Source organism: Xenopus tropicalis, chromosome 7 (genome assembly GCF_000004195.4).
Source record: "Xenopus tropicalis strain Nigerian chromosome 7, UCB_Xtro_10.0, whole genome shotgun sequence".
Lineage (NCBI taxonomy): Eukaryota > Metazoa > Chordata > Amphibia > Anura > Pipidae > Xenopus > Xenopus tropicalis.
In genome coordinates, this window is record NC_030683.2 from 103,300,394 (window position 1) to 103,325,264 (window position 24,871).

Genomic DNA, 24,871 nt, shown 5'->3' on the forward strand with positions numbered 1-24,871 from the left:
ATCTTTGTGTAATTTAGAGTACCATTCCTTAAACCTACTGAAAACATTTAGGGGGAGATTTATCAACATTTAAGTTTGATTTTTTTTCATGATTCAAGTTTTTTTCCGCTAAAAAAACTTGGAATTTGAATTATGTTTGAAACACTCTAATGTCTGATATTTATTAAGTGCAAAAACACCACAAACGCGAATGTAAAAATTTGCCAGTTTTTATAGAAGTCAATGTGGGTTGCCTTAGGCAAAGTCAAGCCATATTTTTAAACTCAAAGTATTTGAGTTTTGGAGTTTTTATTATTAATAAATAAGCAAGCAATTGATATGCAAGTTTAATCAGTTTAGAAAAATAAACTCAAATTCACAATCTCAAAAATTGATAAATAAGCCCATTAAACTTTCAAAATCCCAGTAGACCTGTTTTGTCAGCAACAAGGATTTATGCATCTCAGTTACCATCAAGTCTGAGAGAGAGAGAGAAAGGATATCAGGAAAAATCATTCCGATAGTTTGGAAATGTAAAAGATCAGTATTAAATTACCCAAGAAGCGCCACCATCTGCATGTTGTATAGGAGAGTAAGATAATGTCTGATTGTGATAGAGGGAAATAGTTCTGTTTTTATATTGCATTGATTATCCTAATATAAAATACTGACAACTGCACAAGGTCCAGGTCAATTAAATGCCATATATTTATCTTTGCCCTCAGGGTCCACATAAATACAGGCCTGCAGGATGGAAAGGCAGGATAATATTATGTTTTAGGTATGGCACAGTGACTGGAACAACCCCAGGGATGGAATATCTTTCCCAGAATGCTCCATGGCCAACAGCTGGGAGTGACGGGCAGGGGTACAGAGCAGGTGCTGGAATTAATGAATCCCCATGTGGGAAAAAGGGGAGTGGCTGTGAGAGAGCTCTTGCCAGGAAGTAGGAAGTGTGTTTTTTGCTTGTGTAGTAGTTTAGACTCGAGGACTCAAAGAGAAAAAAAAAATTATTACTAGAGATAAGCAAAATTTTTCACCAGACATGGATTAGCTTTTTTAGCTGTTTAGCTGTGTAAAGTCACCCAGGGGTTGCTGTCCTTTAATGGATCTGCCACTGAGTGAATTGCCACACGGCAAAATTCGGTGGGCGGCAAAAAATATGATGCATGCGACAATCAAAAAAATGATGCATGCGACAATTTTTTTTTACGCACGCAACAATTTTTTGTTACGTGTGCCATTTTCGTAGTTTCGCTAATTTTTCCCCGTTTCTCTGATCTTTTCGGCAAAGTGAAACAGGACAGTTTTGCTCATCACTAACATAGATTAAAATATATAGCAGATCGGTGGTACCCTGTATAGTTTTGCAATACGTCTTACAGCATCTCTAGGATTCAGTCACAAATACAAATACCCCTTTGAATAATTATCAAATGTTCTGCTTCTTAATTTGGCTGCCTTGGTCATTCATTGCTATGGCTTCTATCAATAAAGAGAAGATAAAACAAACACAGTGCAACACAGTTATTTTTATTAGCATGTTCATACTCTACATGGGAACACATAAATGATAGTATATTGGTCAATGGGACAAATCATTGCTGGCATTATATATTTTGTTACATAGCTGAAGATGATTCATATGGTCAGCCTTCTACTAACATGAACAGAGGCACTGCCACGTTGTGTGTTAAAATGGAATATGAAGACTATTATACACTGGACTCTGTATCAGGGGAGACGAGGCTCACAGCAGCTATTAGTGGAACAATCTTAAATTAGAACAGAACGTGGTGGACATGGAAAGGATAGACAGCCAGATATTAGAGAAAACTATTTACAGCAGAACAGGATGATACATAACAGTTTTACATGTAACAGCGCCATTTAGTGATCTCACAATAATAGTCAATACATAGCGAAAGCTGATCCTGGAAAATGGACATAGCTTTATACTAATTTCCAGACAAATGTGCATTCTCTCTGGCCAAACAGGTATGCTTAGGAACTAGATAAAAACTTGCCAGCACACCCTAGGCTTTCAAAATATCTTAAGCCTGGTGCTTAATAATGAAAAGGTTTGGTACACTCCAAAGTAATATAAAAAAAAAAAAACCTTGTTGTGAATTTTTGCTGTTGACACTAAATTGTGCAAAACTATAAGTTCCATGCAGGATGCTGCCGCTTTGCAGAGCGATTTAACAAAATTGGAAAACTGGGCAGCAAACTGTGCATAGTTATACACTTTGGTAGAAATAATATAAACGTGAGTTATACACTAAATTGTAGTGTGTTGGGGGGATCCTTAACTTGTTAGATAACAAGTTGTCTAATTCCAGGCAGTGTCATTCTGTGGCTACTAAAGCAAATAAAGTGCTGTCTTGTATAAAAAAGGGCATTGACTTGAGGGATGAAAACATAATTTTTCCTCTTTATAGGTCCCTGGTAAGGCCTCACCTTGAGTATGCAGTGCAGTTTTGGGCTCCAGTCCTTAAGAAGGATATTAATGAGCTGGAGAGAGTGCAGAGATGTGCAACTAAACTGGTAAAGGGGATGGAAGGGTTAAACTATGAGGTTAGACTGTCAGGGTTGGGGTTGTTTTCTCTGGAAAAGAGGCGCTTGCGAGGGGACATGATTACTCTGTACAAGTACATTAGAGGGGATTATAGGCAGATGGGGCATGTTTTATTTTTCCCATAAAAACAATCAACGCACCAGAGGCCACCCCTTTAGATTAGAGGAACGGAGCTTCCATTTGAAGCAGCGTAGGGGGTTTCCCACGGTGAGGGCAGTGAGGTTGTGGAATGCCCTTCCTAGAGATGTAGTAATGGCAGATTCTGTTAATGCCTTTAAGAGGGGCTTGGATGAGTTCTTGAACAAGCATAGTATCGAAGGCTATTGTGATATTAATATCTACAGTTAGGGGCCCATTTACTAATCCACGAACGTCCGAAAAGCGCCCGAATGCATTTTTTCGTAATGATCGATATTTTGCGATTTTTTTATAAATTGTTGCGACTTTTTCGTAGCCGTTACGACTTTTTCATTTACGAGCGTTCAATACGAAAAAGTCGCAACAATATACGAGCAAATCGTAACGGCTACAAAAAGTCGCGACAATTCGCGCAAGTCGTAACGGCTGCAAAAAAGTCGCAACAATTTAGTTATATTTGGAAGGGTTGAACTTGATGGACTTTTTTTCAAGCCAATCTAACTATGTAACTATGTTGTGTACCACTCATTTCTGCTTGCTCTCTATGGTTAGGTATGCTTCCTTTTTGCAGCACATAGTTAGCCATGTAAGTGTATTGCTGTTCAGGCTGAGTGTCGTGGAAGGCTTTATTTTTCTGTCCTTGGTGTTCATCTCTGGTCGGAGAATAATAATGTAAACCTTGGGTAAAAATATACATGTTACTAATCCACTGCTTGAAGATAACATGGCAAATATCTCCACTGCCACCATGTACTTCCCTGTGGTGCTGAGGTAGGCTGGGATGAAGGAGATCCAAACAGCTCCAAATATCAGCATACTAAAGGTGATCAGTTTGGCCTCATTGAAACTGCCCGGCAACTTTCTTGCCAAATAAGCTATGGCAAAACACAAAGTAGCTAAAAATCCCATATACCCCATTGTGCATGAATAAGCTACAGGTGATCCCTTGTTACATTCCACAATAATGGTGCCCATCTTAGATTTATTGTCAGTGTATTAAAAAGGGGGAGAGTGTGCAAGCCACCCAGCACATATAATCACTTGTATAGCTGTGCACACAAGCACCAGGGTGTTCGTTACTCGAGAATTCAACCACATTCTCCTGCTGCTCCTTGGCTGGGTGAGGTTGAAGGCAATCACCACCATCATTGTCTTTCCCAACACACATGAAATGCACATCACAAAACTGATCCCAAATATAAATTGCCTGAGAATACAGGTTATAGTAATGGGACGGCCAATGAACATTAAAGCACAGAGATAGCAGAAACACAGGGAAAGGAGGAGAATGTAACTGAGATTCCGGTCATTTGCTTTCACAACTGGTGTTTCTGCATTTTTTATAAAAATTGCCAGGATGCTGAGAGGAAGAAGAGATCCTATAACAGAAATAGTAGTTAATGTGCCCCCTAAGGTTTCTCTGAAAGACAGAAATTCCAAGCTCCTCATCCAGCAGCCATTGTGTTTGTCATTTGCCCACATGTCTTCAGAGCATTTCATGCAGCTTGTGGAATCTATTAAAGCAAAATAAAACTGAAGGTGAGCAATAAAAACAGTATCACTAGAATATTCCATAAAGAGGACAATCCATTACTGTTACTTAATAGCCCTTTCTCACACTTGAGAAAGGGCATGATATAGCCCGAAACATGTCCTTTCCAGTGGTTTAAATAAATATATGCTAAAGCAGTAAATCTGCGTAAAGGTGCTCTCCTCTTGCTTTGTAATATACCAAAGGGCCAGGCAGTGAGCCATTGGGGATTGATGCATCGTTTTTGTGAGCAGTAAGGCTGAGCATTTGAACACCCATATTTGAAAAGAGAACAATCCATTACTGTTACTTAATGGTGCAATTTAATAGGTGTTTATAGAGAATTATACCTCTGCTGATATACATACATCCTTTTTTTGACAATATTATGCATTAAAGGTATAAAGAAGACATTCTCTCTTTCTCTGAAACATTACAAGGTCTAGCTCCAGCAGGGATCATTTCCAGTCAGATGCCCTTTGCATGGGGTACTCTCACTGGTTTGTGGGTATGGAGAGGGATGGAGCAGTGTCCCCAACTACAGCACAATGCTGTGACACCCCTGCACTTGCCTGATGTGGTAATTTGTTGCTGATCTGTCAGGGACCCTGAACACTCAAAAAATCACATATCAGTAAAAATGTTTCATAAACTGATGAAAAACTTTGAGCAATGCATTTTATTGTACTTACCGGTTTGATTGCTAAACTCATCTTCTGAGCACAAGATACAGTCGAAGCAGCAGACTGGCTGTCCCTTCTGTGGGGCCTTTCTGTATCCTGGGGGGCAGCTCTCACTGCATATGGATTCTGGTGCCTAATGTACAATGTACATTTTAATACTGTTATATTAAGGTGTTTGAAAGTTAAAAAACTATGTTTATAAACTGACCCTAATAAGGACTAAACACCTGTGTAGTCAATAGACAATGAAAATTAATTAAAAAAAGGAACATTTTTATTAACACAAAGGCAAAACAAACCATTAAAATCAAACCATAACCCAAAAAAACATAAGGCAGAAAGAAATAAGGGGCCTCTCCATGTGTTAATACAACATGGGTATATTAGATAGTATATCAAATCCTTCACACCTGCCTCCTGAGGCAGCAGGCCCAATCCCCCCCCCCTTACCCGCTCCATGCTTACCTCCTCCATGTCAGAGCAGATCCTGGGGGGGTGCATTGCTAGTGCAAAGCGCACTATTGCGTTCTCTGCACTAGTAAATTGCTTCTTACTCAACCGTTAGCTACATCAAAAAAATTTCTAGAATGAGACTTGTTTGCACAACAAGCGCATTTCGCTAATTTTTCTCGGTTTCGCTAATTTTTTAGTAAAGCAAAATGGGACAGATTTACTCAACAAACTGGAATATACAAACAAAGCATTGTGCAGGTATATAAAATTATTCTGCAAAGTATATCATTATGGTATAATGTTGGCCTATTCTTCAGTCAAAAAAATAAAGTAATTCCATACCTGATCAGTGTCAATGCTACAGTTTTTCCTAAATGCACAGGTTGATATTTGAAAAGCAACAGAAATATTCTGACCCAAAATGTTATAACAGAAAGACCAGAAAGTACAAAGCTACAGCTGCTTGAGGTGAAGACGGAGGTTCAGAAGAAGCCGTAATGCATAGTAAGGGGAAAACTTGGTTGTTATTATGTGTGACACCCTTGCAGCATGTGTTTTTCAATTTGTCCTTTTACTGATCTACTCAATCCATATGCCTTCATGAGCCCATACCCAGATAAGCAGCTGGTGCCTTCTGGACCCGGAAATGGTGTGGCTAGTATTGGATGGTCCTGTCTGTGACATCTGCAGCACTGGTAGGACTCAGATTAGGGAAGTCTTATGACTGATGCATAATCCAGATCCAGTTTATTGTCCCACAAAGTATTATACACTATTATTTGCACTCACCTCTGTGTAACCTCCACTCCAGAATATAGTGTTGTTACTCAGAACAATATGACTCTCTGGAAATTCTTTTAATGTTGCAAAATTGACATGTTGGGTTTCACCATTGGGAAGGGCTTGCCAATTCACATACTCATGGTAAGAATTCACGTCCCCGTTCTCATCAAAGAACAACTCTTGGCCAGCTGTGTTTCTTATCCTCACTTGCTTTACATACTGCAAAATCTAAAAACAACCAGGCAATAAATGTAAAAAAAACAAAACAAATACAGGTATTGGATCTATTTTCTAGGAACCCATTACTGTACAATTATGTTCTATAATTGCCCAAATACAAAGTTGGTGATTCAATATGCATATTTTCTAATAAAGTAGTAAGTGGTTATAACAAAGCATAAAGCAAGACAAACAGTTACAAAACGGATTAAGCTATTAGTATACAGTGTGCATTAGTGAATGATTCTACAGACCAAGTGAAGATCCACCTTGTTTTTCCCATGTACTTACATTGTGGATCTTTAGTTAAAAAACTATTGTATCTATAGAGGTGAGGCTGTTAAGTAGTGATAATTATATATACATATTTACTGTACATAGCACCGACATATTTAGAATCGCTGTACAATAAATAGGTGTATAATTTAAACATACAAATACAGGCAATAACCAGTGCAAGAGTTATGGAGGGCTCAGATCTGTAGTACCTTGGAGTATTTTCTTTATTTTTGATATTTATTGTGTATCACTAGTTATGGGGCATTCTGGGTGATCACCTGGCACTTTCTTACATATAAGGAATTGTTTAACACTCCCATACAGGATCTGCACCACCCAAAGCTTTCCAACTCTCCCAGCCCCAGATCAAAATTCAAATATAAGATAAGTCCCAAATCTCCTTTTTTCACCTGGCACATGTTTTATAGAAATATCATTTTACTTCATCCCTACTGACTGTACAGATGTGTTTGAACGAGGGTGCTGAAACTAAAATATACATTCCTGCTACAGAAACAGGGATATTTATATTTTTTTCTTACCTTCCATGGGTCCAGTCTGTTTATGGTTAGACATGGGGATTGAGGTCTGCAGGAAATCATATTGTGGATACCATGGGCCAGTGTATAAACTGCATTATAGACAAGGATGGCAAACACTGAGGCTGCTTCATTATATCCTTGGTGTTCTAAAGTTTTAAGATTTTCCTGCCCTGTGCAATAGGTGGTTCCATTGACTGGTGTTTCATTGTGCCACAAACAACCAAAACTTGCTTCCCAAAATGATTTCATGAAAATATCATTTGGATACAAAGATGGGTGAATGCTATAAAGAAATTCTCCAAATCCAGGGATTATTGTTAAAGGTAGTTTTTGCCCAATAGTACCATATAGTGTTCTCCAGTACTCTTTATAGTAAAATATAGGAGACGTGATAGCACTGCCACTGGCAAACCAGACCTTTCCAGTTATATTTTCTTCAGTTGTTACTTTCATAAAAGGGATCAGTTCCGGCAAAGAGCAATAAAGTAACACAACTGTGGCTGATGATCTTTTGATGGCTTGGAGAATGGAGAGTGACTGATCTCTGGTGTGTTGGGCAGATATCCGCATAAAAAAGGCCACACAAATCCCAGCTGCCTCAATGTCTTTTCTCAAGAGCTCACTGTCATAGAGGCCAAAATCATTATCAGCAGCCAGAATTCCTATCCAGGTCCAGTTAAAATAGATCATCAGCATATTGAAATAAAAAGGCTGTATCTTATCATTTATAACAGTGCGCAGAAAAGAAGGATAACTGATTTTATCACTTAGATGGGTTAATGCTGACCCATAGCTTATCTGAAAAAGCAATTTATTTACTTTATTTTATATTAAAAAATCATTTGCACTGTTTGTCAAAAAAATTTGTAACATTAATGTAACTTGTACAGTTAGAAAAATTACTAAGATTTGTCAAATGTCAATAAAGTTTTTCCTCCTCTGCACATTCTGCTGCCATTGAAAACCACTGAGCTGTTAGCAAATGTTTCTGTATTTATCATTGTTCCTTTGTAGTTTTGTATTAAATGAGCGCTTCACCTTTAGATTAGCGTTTAGTATGTTATTGAATGACCTATTCTTAGCAACTTTTCAATTGGTCTTCATTTTGTATTTGTAATAGCTTTTGAATTATTTGCCTTTTTCTTTACTTTTCACCCTTTCACTCTCTCTTTTTTAACTCTTTCCAACTTTTAAATAGGGGTCACTTACCCCCTGCAGCAAAAAAACAATTGCTTTGTGGAGTTGTTATTGTTACTTTTACTACTTGTATTGTAGTACAGGTATAGGACCCATTATCCAGAATGCTCGGGACCAAGGGTATTCCGGATAAGGGGTCTTTCTGTAATTTGGATCTCCATACCTTAAGACTACAAAAAAATCAATAAAAAATTAATTAAACCCAATAGGATTGTTTGGCATTCAATAAGGATTATTTATATCTTAGTTGGGATCAAGTACAGGTACTGTTTTATTACTACAGAGATAAAGGAAATCAGTTTTAAAATTCTGAATTATTTGATTAAAATGGAGTCTATGGGAGACAGGCTTTCCGTAATTCGGAGCTTTCTGGATAACGGGTTTCCGGATAAGGGATCCCATACCTGTACTTGTATTTTACTACTTGTATTTAGGCCCTTCTGTATTCATATTCCTGTCTCTTTTTCAAACCTCTTCCTGCTTGCTGGGTTAAATTGGACAACCCCTTTAAAAATGGTTTTTGACTTCTTAAAGAAAAATATATTTTTTGGGAAAAAATTGGTATTATTTGCTTAAAACAGACTTTATGGGAAATGGCCATCCTGTAATTAATAGCTTTCTGGATAAGTTCTCCATATATATATTCTATATATATATTAATATGTTATAATTATACCCACAACATTTTAATTATGTTCTAGTGTTTTTGTGTTAATTTAATATATAAATAAGTAATGGGTAAACAAATAGATACATTAATATTTTAATATTACGTTAAAATAATCAAATATTTAATCTCATGTTTATGTGACGCTTTGAGACTAATGAAGGGTTAATGATACAGCGCTAATTGCGGTAAAGCATAAATACATTTTTAAATCCAGCATTTAATTGTGACCATTTGGTATCAGTGCATTACAGCAGTATATTCAGTATGACAACACACAGGGTACCCAAACAAAGCCATAATGGTTTTCCCTTCCAGACCATTGTGCTAACATTGAAAGTGCTTTGGGATGGATTATTTTCCTACATTTATCAATATTACTGTTATATTTGATGACCCTTTTCCATGATTTTGACATACCTGAGGAAATCGATACAGTCCCAAAATTCTTGCAACTGCAACTGAATTGGAAGACTGAAGATCTCCTATTAATCCCACCATCTTGGATTCTGTCTGGCAAATATAGTTTGGAATTGCCATTTCATTCCCTGTCAGAAGCTGTAGCGCTCCATCAACAGCCTGCATCTCACTAAAGCAGGAGTCGTATATACGGAAGCCCAGTGTGATGTTTGGCAGAAGTTCTGGGTTCTCATTGATCTCATTAATAGCAAAAACCATGGCGAGTACATGTAGATAACAGAATACAGACAGCCTAAAAAGAGCACAGAATCAGGTGCAACATGGACTGTGAAACATCTAACGGCAGATTTGGTATACAGGTATAGGATCTATTATCCATAATGCTTGGGACCTGGGGTTTTTCCATAAATTGGTTCTCCATGCTAAAAATGAGAATTATTTGCCTAAAATGCCCGTTCTGTGAGATGGCTTCCCTGTAGGTTCAAGTAGCTCTCTGGATAAGGGATCCCATACCTCAAATTAAGGGAAAATTCTCAGCAGTTTGGTCTGTTTTGCAACTTACCAAAATTCCTCACAAGAAAGTTTTTAATTAATTCATGAACTTATCAAAGCTAATACTTCCTCCAAATGTGGTCAAGTTCTATCAAAAGTCAATGCATTTACTCTAAGAAAGAACATGAATTGTTCCAGCATTGCCCATATGAGCGTATCAGAATCCGAAAACAGCCTTACTTGTTACATTTCCCCATTGAGGGCTTTGTAGTGAAATTGACTTTAATGTTGCTTGGTTCAAGATGCACAGGGACGAGAGCTCCAAAAATAATGTCTCCATCTGTTTCATAAAATTTCAGATTTTCTGAGGGCAATTTACAGCCTGGATCCCCATTGCTCATGTAAACAGCCCAGCTCAGTATCAGCAGCCAGTGAATACAGTGCAATCTACTGTAATACAAAGAATCATTGCAATTCATTACAGTGATAATAAATCCATCATTTTACAAGAGCGTAGCAAATGCAATAATTACATGAATACAGGCACGGAGTGTGGGTACAGATGGACCCTTTGCATATGGAGGACTCCAATTTAACATCACAACATAGATGGTAAGCTCTTTGGGGCAGGGACACTATCCCAAATGTACTTACAACACAACAGCATGGCACACCGTAATTCAGCATCCAATTCAGTGAAAGAAGTGTTATCCATACATACAATCATCCATTTCAATGAAAGAGGTGTCATAATGATGTGCAGGACCTGGAGAGCTAAATATCTAAATATAGTTGGCTTAAAATAAATTTCCCAAACCTGCCAAATACCTAGACCCCTAAATAGTTGTCTGCAAAACTCTAGTAGTTTGACTGAGAGCTGGGAGCAATGGTTTAGCACCATAAAGAGATGGTTTAAGAGCAATACATCATGGTCATCAAGCCATTGCAGCCCAATACCCCCTTCAGTATTATACAGATGGAGCAAAATATATTGATGCATATTTTATTCATGTGATGAGCAGGACACATATATATAAATATATATATTTCCATGGGCAAAAGGTTTCAGTCAAACCTTCTGTGATTTGGCACTGCTGGCAATGACTAAACATACTGTATACATTAAAAAAGATATTTTTTTATCTATATTTATTCCTTTGCAATGCTAAACTGAAGTCTTACACACAGATTAGAAAGCTTGACATACACTTTATACCCTATTAATTTCCTGTCTAAGAATGAGTTTAAAACAGTATTCCTGAAAAAATCCCAGTAGACTTGTTTTGTCAGCAACAAGGATTTATGCTTCTCAGTTACCATCAAGTATGAGAGAGAGAGAGAGAGAAAGGATATCAGGAAATGGCATTCCTATATTTTGGACCTTACTGGATAATGAACTTCCAGGTCCGATTCCTGTACTATTTAGAAATGTAAAAGATCAGTATTAAATTACCCAAGAAGCACCACCATCTGCATGTTGTATAGGAGAGTAAGATAATGTCTGAATTAGATAGAGGGAAAATAGTTCTGTTTATATATTGCATTGATTATCCTAATATAAAATACTGACAACTGCACAAGGTCCAGGTCAATTAGAAGCCATATATTTATCTTTGCCCTCAGGGTCCACTTAAATACAGGCCTGCAGGATGGAAAGGCAGGATAATATTATGTTTTAGGTATGGCACAGTGACTAGAACAACCCTAGAGGGGTGGAATATCTTTCCCAGAATGCTCCATGAGCAACAGCTGGGAGTGACGGGCAGGGGTACAGAGCAGGTGCTGGAATTAATGAATCCCCATGTGGGAAAAAGGGGAGTGGCTGTGAGAGAGCTCTTGCCAGGAAGTAGGAAGTGTGTTTTTTTGCTTGTTTAACGGTTTTGAGAGAGCCGAGGAGAAAAAAAGTATAATAACTAGAGATAAGCTAGTTTTTTGGCAGACATGGATTTGCGGCAAATTTCCGCATTTCACCATTGGCAGATTTTTTTGCAAAATGGGTGCAAAAATTCACCACAGAAAAGTTGCTATGTGCAACAAGTTTTTTTTTTACAAGCATCATTTTCCGCATTTCGGAAATTTTTTGCAGTTCCACAAACCTTTTCAAAGTTTCTCGATTTTTCCAGCGAAGTGAAGAGACTTCGCTCATCATTATTAATAACTGTAATTTGTATAGTAAATGATGCAGTATAAAAGGGCCCATATACGCAGACTGCAAGTGAACCAACCAGGGGCATTTCAGGCAGAAGAGCCACCCTCCGCAGAGTCAGCTCCTGCATTGCCGCCCCCCTCGCCACCAGCACTTACCTTTTCTTGTGCCAGAGGGGGACCAGTGCAATTGCACTCTCTCCTGTTTAAAATCCAGAATTTCAGCTCTTAAAGTTACCCGGAGTGGCTTTTTGGTTTCATAGTGTTAGAACTTACTTTGTGAAAAAACTCTGCTCTGAATTTCGAATTGCTGTTTAAAGTCACCCAGGGGTTTCTGTCCTTGTCCTAATGGATCTGCCACTGAATTAATTGCCACATGGAAAAATGTTTTTGGGCGATAAAAGATATTGTTGCGCGCATCAAAAAAAATGACACGCGACAATTTTTTTTACACATGTTTTTTACGCACGTGACAATTTTATTTACGCACACAACTATTTTTTTACACAGGCAACAATTTTTTTTACATGTGCCATTTTGCCAGTTTCACTAATTTTTCCCCGTTTCACAAATCTTTTCGGCAAAGCCAAACAGGACAGATTTGCTCATCACTAACATAGATTAAAATATATAGCAGATCGGTGGTACCCTGTATAGTTTTGCAATACGTATTATAGCATCTCTAGAATTCAGTCACAAATGCAAATACCCCTCTGAATAATTATCTAATGTTCTCCTTCTTAATTTGGCTGCCTTGGTCATTCATTGCTATGGCTTCTATCAATAAAGAGAAGACAAAACAAACACAGTTATTTTTATTAGCATGTTCATACTCTACATGAGAACACATAAATGATAGTATATTGGTAAATGGGACAAATCATTGCTGGCATTATTTATATTGTAACATAGCTGAAGATGATTCATATGGTCAGCCTTCTACTAACATGAACAGAGGCACTGCCACATTGTTTGTTAAAATGGAATATGAAGACTATTATATACTGGACTCTGTATTAGGGCAGACGAGGCTCACAGCAGCTATTAGTGGAACAAGCTTTACTCAGAACAGAATGTGGTTGACGTGGAAAGGATAGACAGCCAGATATTAGAGAAAACAATGTGCAGCAGGGCAGGATGATACATAATAGTTTTACATGTAACAGCACCATTTAGTGATCTCACGATAATAGTCAATGCATATCAAAGACTGATCCTGGAAAATGGACATAGCTTTATACCAATTTCCCAACAAATGTGCATTCTCTCTGGCCAAATAGGTATGCTTAGGAACTAGATAAAAACTTTCCAGCACACCCTAGGCTTTCAAAATATCTTAAGCCTACTGCTCAATAATGGAAAGGTTTGGTACACTCCAAAGTAATATAAAAAAAAAACACAAAAACCCTGTTGTGTACCACTAGAGGGAGCTGCATGCCTAGCTGCTGTAGCTATTCTCATATTCGAACGTATTTGAATGTATTCTCTGTGTTAGTGGATGTGTTTTCTAGCCTCACTTCTGCTTGCTCTCTATGGTTAGATACACTTCCTTTTTGCAAATAACAGCACATAGTTAGCCATGTTGGAGCTCTAATATATAAGTGTATTGCTGTTCAGTGTTCAGAGTGTTGTGGCAGGCTTTATTTGATACATATCTTTCTGTCCTTGGTGTTCATCTCTGGTCTGAGAATAATAATGTAAACCTTGGGCAAAAATATACATGTTACTAATCCACTGCTTGAAGATAACATGGCAAATATCTCCACTGCCACCATGTACTTCCCTGTGGTGCTGAGGTAGGCTGGGATGAAGGAGATCCAAACAGCTCCAAATATCAGCATACTAAAGGTGATCAGTTTGGCCTCATTGAAACTGCCCGGCAACTTTCTCCCCAAATAAGCTATGGCAAAACACAAAGTAGCTAAAAACCCCATATATCCCATTGTGCATGAATAAGCTACAGGTGATCCCTTGTTACATTCCACAATAATGGTGCCTGCCTTAGATTTATTGTCAGTGTATTGAAAAGGGGGAGAGTGTGCAAGCCACCCAGCACATATAATCACTTGTATAGCTGTGCACACAAGCACCAGGGTGTTCGTTACTCGAGAATTCAACCACATTCTCCTGCTGCTCCTTGGCTGGGTGAGGTTGAAGGCGATCACCACCATCATTGTCTTTCCCAACACACATGAAATGCACATCACAAAACTGATCCCAAATATAAATTGCCTGAGGATACAGGTTATAGTAATGGGACGGCCAATGAACATTAAAGCACAGAGATAGCAGAAACACAGGGAAAGGAGGAGGAGGTAACTGAGATTCTGGTTGTTAGCTTTTACAACTGGAGTTTTTGAGTTTTTCACAAAAATTGCCAAGATGCTGAGAGGAAGGAGAAATCCCAGTACTGAGATAGTAGCCAATATGCCCCCTAATAGTTCTTTAAAAGACAGAAACTCAAGTGTTCTAATCCAGCAGCCATTGTGTTTGTCATTTGCCCACATGTCTTCAGTGCATTTCATACAGCTTGTGGAATCTAATAAAAGGAAAAAACTCTTATTATGAGGCATATGGATTGTGGCTGGGCAGACATACTTTTCCGTTGCACCACTTACAAGGCTTATAATGTGTCTAAAAACAGCCAGGAACCAGTGATTATATGTTTACTGAAATCAAAATTAAAGGTGCTTTCTCATGACTTCCTTATGAAGTGTACATTTTTTCCATAAAACTGACAATTTTCAAATAAGGTACGTTAATGTGTTTACCCGTTTCATTGCTAAACTCATCTTCTGAGCATAAGATACAGTCAAAGCAGCAGGCAGGCTGTCCCTTCTGTGGGGCCTTTCTGTATCCTGGGGGGCAGCTCTCACTGCATATGGATTCTGGTGCCTATTGTACAGTAGATGGGATGAGAACACATAAGTGAAAAACTGTACATGCTTGCCGCCCTTTTTAAAACTGAATTATTTGCTTAATATGGACTGTACTGGAGATGGCCTTCCCCTAATTCAGAGCTTTCTGGATAATGGGTTTCTGAATAACGAATACCATCCCTTTATAATATAGCAAATAATTTACCCCTATTACATAATATAAGGATATTATAAGTCAGAGGAGTTCCTTGACCACACCTTTTATAGAGGTCATGCAACAGGAAGTTTATGTGTATTATAAACAAATACCAACACAGCATAAATATTATAATTATTTGCATTTACCTCTGTGTAACCTCCACTCCAGAATATTGTGTTGGTACTTAGAACAATATGACTCTCAGGAAATTCAGTTGCAAAATTGACATATTGGGTTTCACCATTGGGAAGAGCTTGCCAATTCACATACTCAAGTGAAGATATCAGGTCCCCATTCTCATCAAAGGCCAAGTCCTGGCCAGCTGTGTTTCTTACCCCCACACGCTTTACATACTGCAAAATCTTAAAAAGATCAAACAATACAAAAATTATCTCTAAGAGATGTTTATTAGATAATCATAGTAGTATATCTGCCATATTCCTTGCAAACTTGTGAGCTAACACACGGGGGGATTAGTAGAAGTGACTAGTGATGAGCGAATCTGTTCGGTTTCGCTTCGCTGAAAAATTCGCGAATCTTTAAAAAGATCCGCGAAACGGCGAAAAATTCGCGAAACGACGAAAATGTCGTGCGACAAAAAAAATTGTCACCCGCGGCTATTATTTTGTCGCGCGGCTATTGTTTCGTCGCCCGCAGCTATTATTTTGTCGCGCGGCTATTGTTTCGTCGCCTGCGGCTATTATTTTGTTGCGCGGCTATTGTTTCGTCGCCCGCGGCTATTATTTTGTCGCGCGGCTATTGTTTCGTCGCACGCGGCTATTATTTCGTCGCGCGCCTATTGTTTCGTCGCCCGCGGCTATTGTTTCGTCACCCGCGGCTATTACTTTGTCGCACGGCTATTGTTTCTTCGCCCGCGGCTATTATTTCGTCGCGCGGCTATTGTTTCGTCGCACGCGGCTATTATTTTGTCGCGGCTATTATTTCGTCGACAATTCTTTTTTTACGCCCGCGACAATTTTTGGACGTGCGGCGAATTTTTCCGCGGCGAAATCCATGCCTGGCGAAACATTTCGCCCATCACTAGCCGTGACTTTTAATTAACCCAGTCACGGTGACTAATCGCAGATACTTTTTGCCCATATAGTGTAATTGCGTCACTGCGACAAAATGCGTGCGTGGATTAGTCGCCGCAACTTTTTCAAAAGTCACGGCAACTAATCGCCCCGCGTGTCTTCCCCTAAGACAAGAGATAGCAGTGGCTGTGAATGATGTAAAAAATAGCCAATGAGAACTCATTAACTCCAGACACACCAGCAAGATGAGTGCAGAAAAAGATGGATTGAAAGCATTACCTTATTTTTATTGTTATTGATATTATTACATTATAAAATATAATACAGCTCACCATCAGCACAGCACAGCCCCGGCCTGGTAACGGTCCACGGCCCGGTGGTTGGGGACCCCTGGCTTAGAGGAACCAGAGACAAGCTGGGCAACATGGTACATTAAAACAGCTATTCAGAACAGTAGGTTGTAAGCTGTCAAACTGGACAGTTGGGAGGTATGCAAAATTCCAGAAAGGGCCAGTGCCCCCCCCCCGCCCTCATTTGCACCCATGTTGACATTTTCTTTTTCTTACTAGCAGAGATCTAGATCAGAGAAATGTTGATTTTGCCTACTAGTTGTTTACACTCAACCTTCTGTGTGAATGGATGTTTTGGTTTTTTATCTGATTATTAATTTATATTCCTTGCTCACAATGAAAATTTGTATTTTTGTCTTACCTTCCATAGATCCAGTGTATTTCTAGATAAACAAGGGTGTTCAGATCTGCAGGAAATCATATTGTGGATACCATGGGCCAGTGTATAAACTGCATTATAGACAAGAATGGAATATCCTGATGCTGCTTCATTATATCCTTGGTGTTCTAAAGCGTTAAGCTTTTCCTGCCCTGTGCAATAGATTGTTCCATTGACTGGTGTTTCATTGTGCCACAAACAACCAAAACTTGCTTCCCAAAATGATTTCATGAAAATATCATTTGGATACAAAGATGGGTGAATGCTATAAAGAAATTCTCCAAATCCAGGGATTATTGTTAAAGGTAGCTTTGGCCCAACAGTGCCATTTAATATTCTCCAAAACTCTTTATATGAAAATATAGGAGAAGTGATAACACTGCCACTCGAAATCCAGAACTTTCCAGTTATATTTTCTTCAGTCGCTACTTTCATAAAAGGGATCAGTTCTGGCATTGAGCAGTAAAGTAACACAACTGTGGCTGTTGATTTTTGGATGACTTGAAGAATAGAGAGTGTCCGATCTCTGGTGTGTTGTGTGGATATTCTTATAAAAAAGGCCACACAAATCCCAGCTGCCTCAATGTCTTTTCTTAGGAGCTCACTGTCATAGAGGTCAAAATCATTATCAGCAGCCAGAATTCCTATCCAGGTCCAGTTAAAATAGATCATCAGCATATTGAAATAATAAGGTTGTATCTTATCACTAACAGCAGTGCGCAGAAAAGAAGGGAAACTGGTTTTATCACTCAGATAGGCCAATGCCGACCCATAGCTTATCTGTAATAAATGTTAATGTACTTATTTTAGGAAATCATTGTGTGAATTACATGCTATTATTATATAGTTACATAGTTACATAGTTAGTTACATAGTTACATAGGGTTGAAAAAAGACCAGAGTCCATCAAGTTCAAAACTGGGTTGGGGAATGTTGTTATGGCAGGTTCTGTTAATGCCTTAAAGAGGGGTTTGGATGATTTTTTTGAACAAGCATAATATTCAATGCTATTGGGATACTAAAATCTACAATTAGGGGCACATTTACTAATGCACGAACGCTCGGAGCGTTCATACGAATGATCCGAGCGTATTCTCGCAAATTTTTTCGCGTTTGCACGACTAATTCGGAAAGGCTCTGCCGCTGTTTACAATGGTTCGGTACGCAAATTTCGTGACTTTCGGATCGCCAATATGATTATCGTGACTAATACAATTTTTTCGTAAGAATTTTAGGGATATTTGCGATCTTCAGAAATTTTCGTTTACAATCCAAAATTTTCCCATTCGGATTCGTGGATTAATAAATGTGCCCCTTAGTGTTGATGGTGGTATATATGGTTTAGGTAAGTGAGTGTATAGATAGGCCGGTATGGGCCTATGTGTTGGCACTGGGGTTCACTTGGAGGGGTTGAACTTGATGGCCTTTGGTCTTTTTTCAAGTATGTAACTATATTTATATGGTCAAGGGAAAAGCCTAGTGGATCATTGTTTAAGTACATTTTAGTATAATAATACAGAATGCAAAGGATTTTTGAGGCCTGTTTTCTGTAAGTAAGCACCTTACATCAGACACTGTCATACAACACTCTGTCCAAAAAAATTTGGACACTGTGTAAAATATAAATAAAAAAATGAATGGGATGATTTGCAAATCATTTACTTTCAGGAAATGGGGAGACCAATTGGTGTAGTGTTGAAAGTGAAATGTTGTTGCATTCTTGCCTAGGAGTTATTTAACTGTTCGGGGTGTCCTTTGGCAGGACTGCAGGCAGGCCAGTTCAGCACTGGGCTTTTTACTACGAAGCCATGCTGGTGTCGTACATGCAGAAGACGGTTTGGCATTGTCTTGCTGAAACAAGAAAGGCCTTTCCTGAAAAAAATGTTGTCTTTATGACAGAATATGTTGCTCCAGAACCTGTATACAGTATGTTGTATATTGTTCAGTGTTCATGGTGCCTTCCCAGACAATGGTTTTTGAAAATATTCATGGTCCCATGCATTGATTCCCACTACAGAATCATGTCTGTTTTTAATGCAATGCTGCCCAAGGGCCTGGTAACCATTACTTTCTGAAAACTACTGTTCTGAAAATGACCATTTCCCTGAAAACTGGAGGCTGCGTCACTCTAGGGCCAACACAGACTTGAAAAAATCCCACTGCAAAGTCCATGTTGTGTTGCCAAAAGCTCACGAACCACAATTTTCTTTAAGTAAAGCCTGCCCCAAGTAGGTGTTAATTTTAATTTAATATGCAATATTTTGCGCATTTAACGCTTTATATGTGTTTGTGAATCATGCGTTACATCATTTACTTATAATGGAGTCTATGGGAGATGCCCTTTATGTAATTCAGAACTTTCTGGATAATGGGTTTCCAGATAAGGGATCCCATACCTGTACTTGATTTAAGATCCTGATAACATTTTCCAGAAACTGAAATTTACTGTATTAATTGAATGATTTTTCATTCATATTTCAATGTACAATTCAGCATTGAAGGGTCTAGCAGACCTAGAGATAGAATGGGTAGATAAGAATATAAGAACTGAACATGGTATGCTCTACATGCTTACAGTTACATATACCTGCGGATATCGATACAGTCCTAAAATTCTTGCCACAGCAACTGAATTGGAAGACTGAAGATCTCCTATTAATCCCACCATCTTCAATTTTTTCTCACAAATGTAATTAGGAATTGCCATTTCATTCCCCGTCAGAAGCTGTAGCGCTCCATCAACAGCCTGCATTTCATTAAAGCAGGAGTCGTATATACGGAAGCCCAGTGTGATGTTTGGCAGAAGTTCTGGGTTCTCATTGATCTCATTAATAGCAAAGACCATGGCGAGTACATGTAGATAACAAAAAATGGATAACCTAAAAAAAAACAGAAAATCAGGTATTATATCAAGTGTCAAAATCAAAATTAAACACATTCTTGCTGAAAGTATAACCAAGTACAAATGTAACCAGTGTTCATGTTCATATTATGGAACATAGTAACTGTAAAAGTAAAATGCCCATATTTTCTACTTAGATTCAGCATTTACCTTTGCATTTCAAAGAAAATTGTACATTAACCAATCTTGCTAAATGCAAGATACAAAATGTTATGACTGCGTCGGTTTTTACCAATCAGTGTACCTGTTGCTGTTGGCCTTGTTAAGTCAGTTCCATGGAGCAAAATAAAGAAAAACTTGATTAGATGAATAGCTGCTTTCTAGTATATACTAATAGAGCTGCCTAATGAGAAACACTTTGTACAAAAGGAAGATCAATAGTCAACTTTGCTTCTTCCACAGCAAAATACTGATTATGACATTGAGCTCTGTATTCCTCGCTATGTAATAGTGTAGCCTTATGTCCTTATTGTTCATACTTAATGGGAATCCCTGCTTATTCACCTCCTGTTATTGCTTTATGTTTTGTCTCTAACTCTAATATGACAAATAAAAAATGGAGTAAAATATTAAGAATTTTAGTCTGTACAGTATAATCACAATGCTGCTGCTCCATTAATTGTGTGAAATGTCCTGTATCAGAAAACAGCCTTACTTGTTACATTTCCCCATTGAGGGCTTTGTAGTGAAATTGACTTTAATGTTGCTTGGTTCAAGATGTACAGGAATGAGAGCTCCAAAAATAATGTCTCCATCTTTTTCATAAAATTTCAGGTTTTCTGATAGCAATTTGCAGCCTGGATCCCCATTGCTCATGTAAACAGCCCAGCTCAGTATCAGCAGCCAGTGTGGGAAATGGAGTCTGCTGTAATAGAGTAACCAGAAAAGTCATTGCAATTTCTTATAATAAACTCATCATTGTAAAAATTTACACTGATTGCCATAATCATTGCAAAATGTGGTGTTTTATCCATTATTGATTATCAATCTGCAATATTTGACTAATAAATGCAGTGCCTTTGAGCCCACATATATTTATTTATGTATTCTTATCCATGAAGGAGCAAGGCTTGCCACATACTGAATATTATTCTGACCCTCCACTGTTTGTGCAATTTGTTTAAATTACTGTTATCTACAATCTTATAGATGAACATTCAGTTACCAGAGATGCTCCACCAACAGCATGGTTTATAGGAGAGAATTAATAATTCTGTAATTCTGATATCAAGAAATTGGCTCTATATTTATGTTCGAGTGAATTATTTATATAATATACAGGTAACTGTAAGAGGTCCTCATTATTACGGGGCAATTAAAACTGGTGTCATTATCTAGTTCCTCTGGGTCCACATAAAGACAGGCCTGCATGATAATAGTTCTAGGTTAAGATTAAGAGAGTGTCCCTTGCTCACTTCTTGTTTAATCCTTATAGATTTTCATATATTCATATATTATAATTATTAATATGTTATCATTATATGATTAGGTACCTTTTGTCTATCACTATCCAATTTCAGATAATCTTCCATTAGGATTATTTTATTCTTGCTAGTTTCTCTTTCTGCATACCAATTTTACTCTTACCATTACAGACACTAACACTGATTTTTTAAATTAATTTATGAGTGGTGAGCTGGTATATACTGTGTGTATGAAGCCTTTTGCAATTGACCAGGAAACTCTGATATGTTCTTTGTTACACCACTGGTTTCTAAAGTTCCACTCTAATTTATATTCATGGTGTACCTACTTATCTGCTTCCTTTGAGGCTTTTCTACCTCACGCATATTCTTTATTTGGACCCCATACTGCTCTTGAATCTCTTTATACAGATACAGGCAGATGCCTTCCTCACTGAAGGGGATTAAAGATAAAGAATTTAATTCCACCTAGCTCTTTATACTATGAAGGAACTGGCACTGTTGCACCAGGCTGATTTGAACCCACTCATAAAAGTCTGAGAGCAACTGGTGGAGCACATCAACTCTCCCACCCACCCACAAAGGCCCTTGATTCAGCAAGAGTGCACCCTTTTCCCCACTTGATATTGTTCGAGTGTGTTTGTTCTTTGTCTTTTTCCATTGTAAGGGTGCAGATCCCCCGGACCATGTGAGAATGCAGTAGATATTCTAGATTTTCTATTATATTAGAAAACCTATATAGCAATATGCTGATGACTCTCTGCATTCCATAACCAGTCCAAAAGGTACCATGAATTCTGTGAATGTCATAAATGGATGTTTAGATGAGTTGCATGAATTGGTTTGGTGTTAGCAAAGACCTGGGATGACTGCGTTTTTTTGGGAGGCCTTTAGAAAAGCCTGTTACCTAATATTAAAGCTGGGGGCTCTTTGAATAGTTATGTTGTTGTGCTAATTCAATGCTGTGCTTGTAGGTTTTCCAAACAAATTATTATACTGCTTACAGCTTACATCAAATCTGCCCTGTACATGCTAATAATCTATTGATTGCAATGCTGTTTTATCACACTTATGTCTAGACCCTTCCCACAGGACTCTCACCTTTCCCAACAGTGGCAGCTATGAACTACAGACTGAGGTAGGTTGCAACTTGTTTTTATACTTGAATTTATATTTTTCCTTATTTTTAATTGAAAAATCATGTACAGGTTAAAAAATACACACTAAATGGATTAACATTAAATTAAATCAGTGCAGCTTTTCTGACTGAGATTTTCTAAAAGCACCCCTAATGTTATACATAATCTGATGACTTTACCACTTATAATAAGATAAGACAGACAGACTCCTCCTGTTGCACCACAATTAAATAAATGGGACAGCACCTTACTTGCCATAGAGGAGTTGGGGGCATTTCCATTTGTATGGTGCCTTCCTTTGCCTTTGTATGGTGTATAATACCTCAACAGCTCACCAGCTTAGCAGTTGGTAATTTCCATCTTAGAAAAATATTCTTCTTTATTGACATTATATGTGTTTTGTTTTGTTTTTTTAAACACTTCAACACTTCAATAGACATTAAATCACACCTTTCAATTTTTAATATAAGAAAAAGATATCACACAAGACAATACAATCCATACATGAGGTGTTATTGTGATCTTTTTTTAATAAAGATGATTCTGTCTATGAAGTTTCTCATTCATCCAGATCATGATATACAGTATCTAGTAAAATTAAGTCTAAAACAACTGGACTTCTGAGTTTTTCTTTTCTCACCAATCATCCGAGTGGCTTCTTCAGTTCAAATGAGTGGTAGGGAATTCCCCGGTATTTAAACCCTCGATGGTAGCATAGTCAATATGATTCTGTTTCTCTTGGTAATCTCTGGACTCAGTATAATAATGTAGACCTTGGGTAAAAATATACATGTCACTAATTCAATGTTTGATGATAAAAACACTTCCACTGCCACCATGTACCTCCCTGTGGTGCTGAGGTAGGCTGGGATGAAGGAGATCCAAACAGCTCCAAATATCAGCATACTAAAGGTGATCAGTTTGGCCTCACTGAAACTGCCCGGCAACTTTCTTGACAAATAAGCTATGGCAAAACACAAAGAAGCTAAAAACCCCATAAATCCCATTGTGCATGAATAAGCTACAGGTGATCCCTTGTTACATTCCACAATAATGGTGCCTGCCTTAGATTTATTGTCAGTGTATTGAAAAGGGGGAGAGTGTGCAAGCCACCCAGCACATATAATCACTTGTATAGCTGCGCATCCATTCTACTTCCTGCTCTAAACTGTGAGCAAGTGGACATATTGATACTGGGGAAACCATGGTTCAACCCATATCAACAGAAGCATATTGTACATTCTATTAAATAAAGGTGTAATTTTGTAATTCATTACAATCTTAAGTATAATTACCCAACACAATAAGACTTTGTTTCTTTCCTGTACATGAAGAAAGCCTTATTGCTCTGGGTATGCAATATAATATTTGTAGAATCATAGATTCTACAAAATACCAGAGAAGCGCCACCACCAGCATGCTGTATAGGAGAGTAATAATACTTCTGTGACTGTGATAACTACAAAATATCTCTGTATTTATATTGCAGTAAATTCACTAATGTATAATACTGATAATGGTGCCAGATCCAGGTTAATACTGCTCAATTAAAAGTCATATAATTATCTTGCTCCTCGGAGCGCACATACATACAGGCCTGCATGTTCAAAAGCCAGGCTAATAACATGTTTTAGTTAAGGCTGAGAGAGTGTATGTTGCTCACTGGGAGCCCATTCCTAACTGGGAGTACCCAGAAGAAACACAAGCAAGCTATATTGTAAAGGGTTCAATATTCTAATTAGAGTATATTTACATCTTACAACTATTTAACTAAAGTGTAAAACATACACTCACCTAAAGGATTATTAGGAACACCTGTTCAATTTCTCATTAATGCAATTATCTAATCAACCAATCACATGGCAGTTGCTTCAATGCATTTAGGGGTGTGGTCCTGGTCAAGACAATCTCCTGAACTCCAAACTGAATGTCAGAATAGGAAAGAAAGGTGATTTTGAGCGTGGCATGGTTGTTGGTGCCAAACGGGCCGGACTGAGTATTTCACAATCTGCTCAGTTACTGGGATTTTCACGCACAACCATTTCTAGGGTTTACAAAGAATGGTGTGAAAAGGGAAAAACATCCAGTATGCGGCAGTCCTGTGGGTGAAAATGCCTTGTTGATGCTAGAGGTCAGAGAAGGGTATTAGTATGGTGTTCCTAATAATCCTTTAGGTGAGTGTATTTCATGATAGATGCCCTTTAACATTAAGTATGCTATAGACAATTTAAGACAATTTCTCTACAGTTTGGAATACATCCATTGATATCCACTTGCTACAGTCCCACTTACCCCAGCAACTGGTTAAGGTTTCATCAGGAGTTGAACAGAAGAGGAAAAGAGTAAAAAGATAAGTAATAAAAAATGAAATCATTAAAAATTTAACCTAAAAATGATTTTGCTTTCTGTTTGCTGTGCCACTGACCCTCGAAACCAAAAAAAGAGAGGCAGAATAAAAG

The 24,871-nt window shown here is 38.0% G+C and overlaps 1 protein-coding gene and 1 pseudogene across 1 annotated transcript; both read right to left on the minus strand.

Moving 5' to 3' along the window:
* Nucleotides 1–3,220: 3,220 nt before the first annotated feature.
* LOC100492553 lies at nucleotides 3,221–9,727 on the minus strand (annotated as a pseudogene).
* Nucleotides 9,728–13,746: 4,019 nt separating this feature from the next.
* On the minus strand, nucleotides 13,747–19,792 carry LOC101731846 (extracellular calcium-sensing receptor). The gene is made up of 5 exons (XM_018095708.1): nucleotides 19,535–19,792; nucleotides 16,930–17,727; nucleotides 15,331–15,546; nucleotides 14,878–15,001; nucleotides 13,747–14,645 (listed from the first exon to the last, which is right to left on the minus strand). The coding sequence occupies exons 1-5, from the start codon at nucleotides 19,790–19,792 to the stop codon at nucleotides 13,747–13,749; spliced, it is 2,295 nt and encodes a 764-aa protein (XP_017951197.1).
* Nucleotides 19,793–24,871: the final 5,079 nt, after the last annotated feature.

Bases quoted from the DNA above. Each gene is read 5' to 3' on its own strand.
- LOC101731846 (XM_018095708.1), bottom strand. From the start codon at position 19,792: ATGGTCTTTGCTATTAATGAGATCAATGAGAACCCAGAACTTCTGCCA. The intron at 15,547-16,929 runs GTAAGACAAAAA...GATCTTTTTAAG, and splicing joins ATACACTGGATCTATGGAAG to ATTTTGCAGTATGTAAAGCG. The intron at 14,646-14,877 runs GTAAACACATTA...TCCTTTTATTAG, and splicing joins TGAGTTTAGCAATGAAACGG to ATTCCACAAGCTGTATGAAA.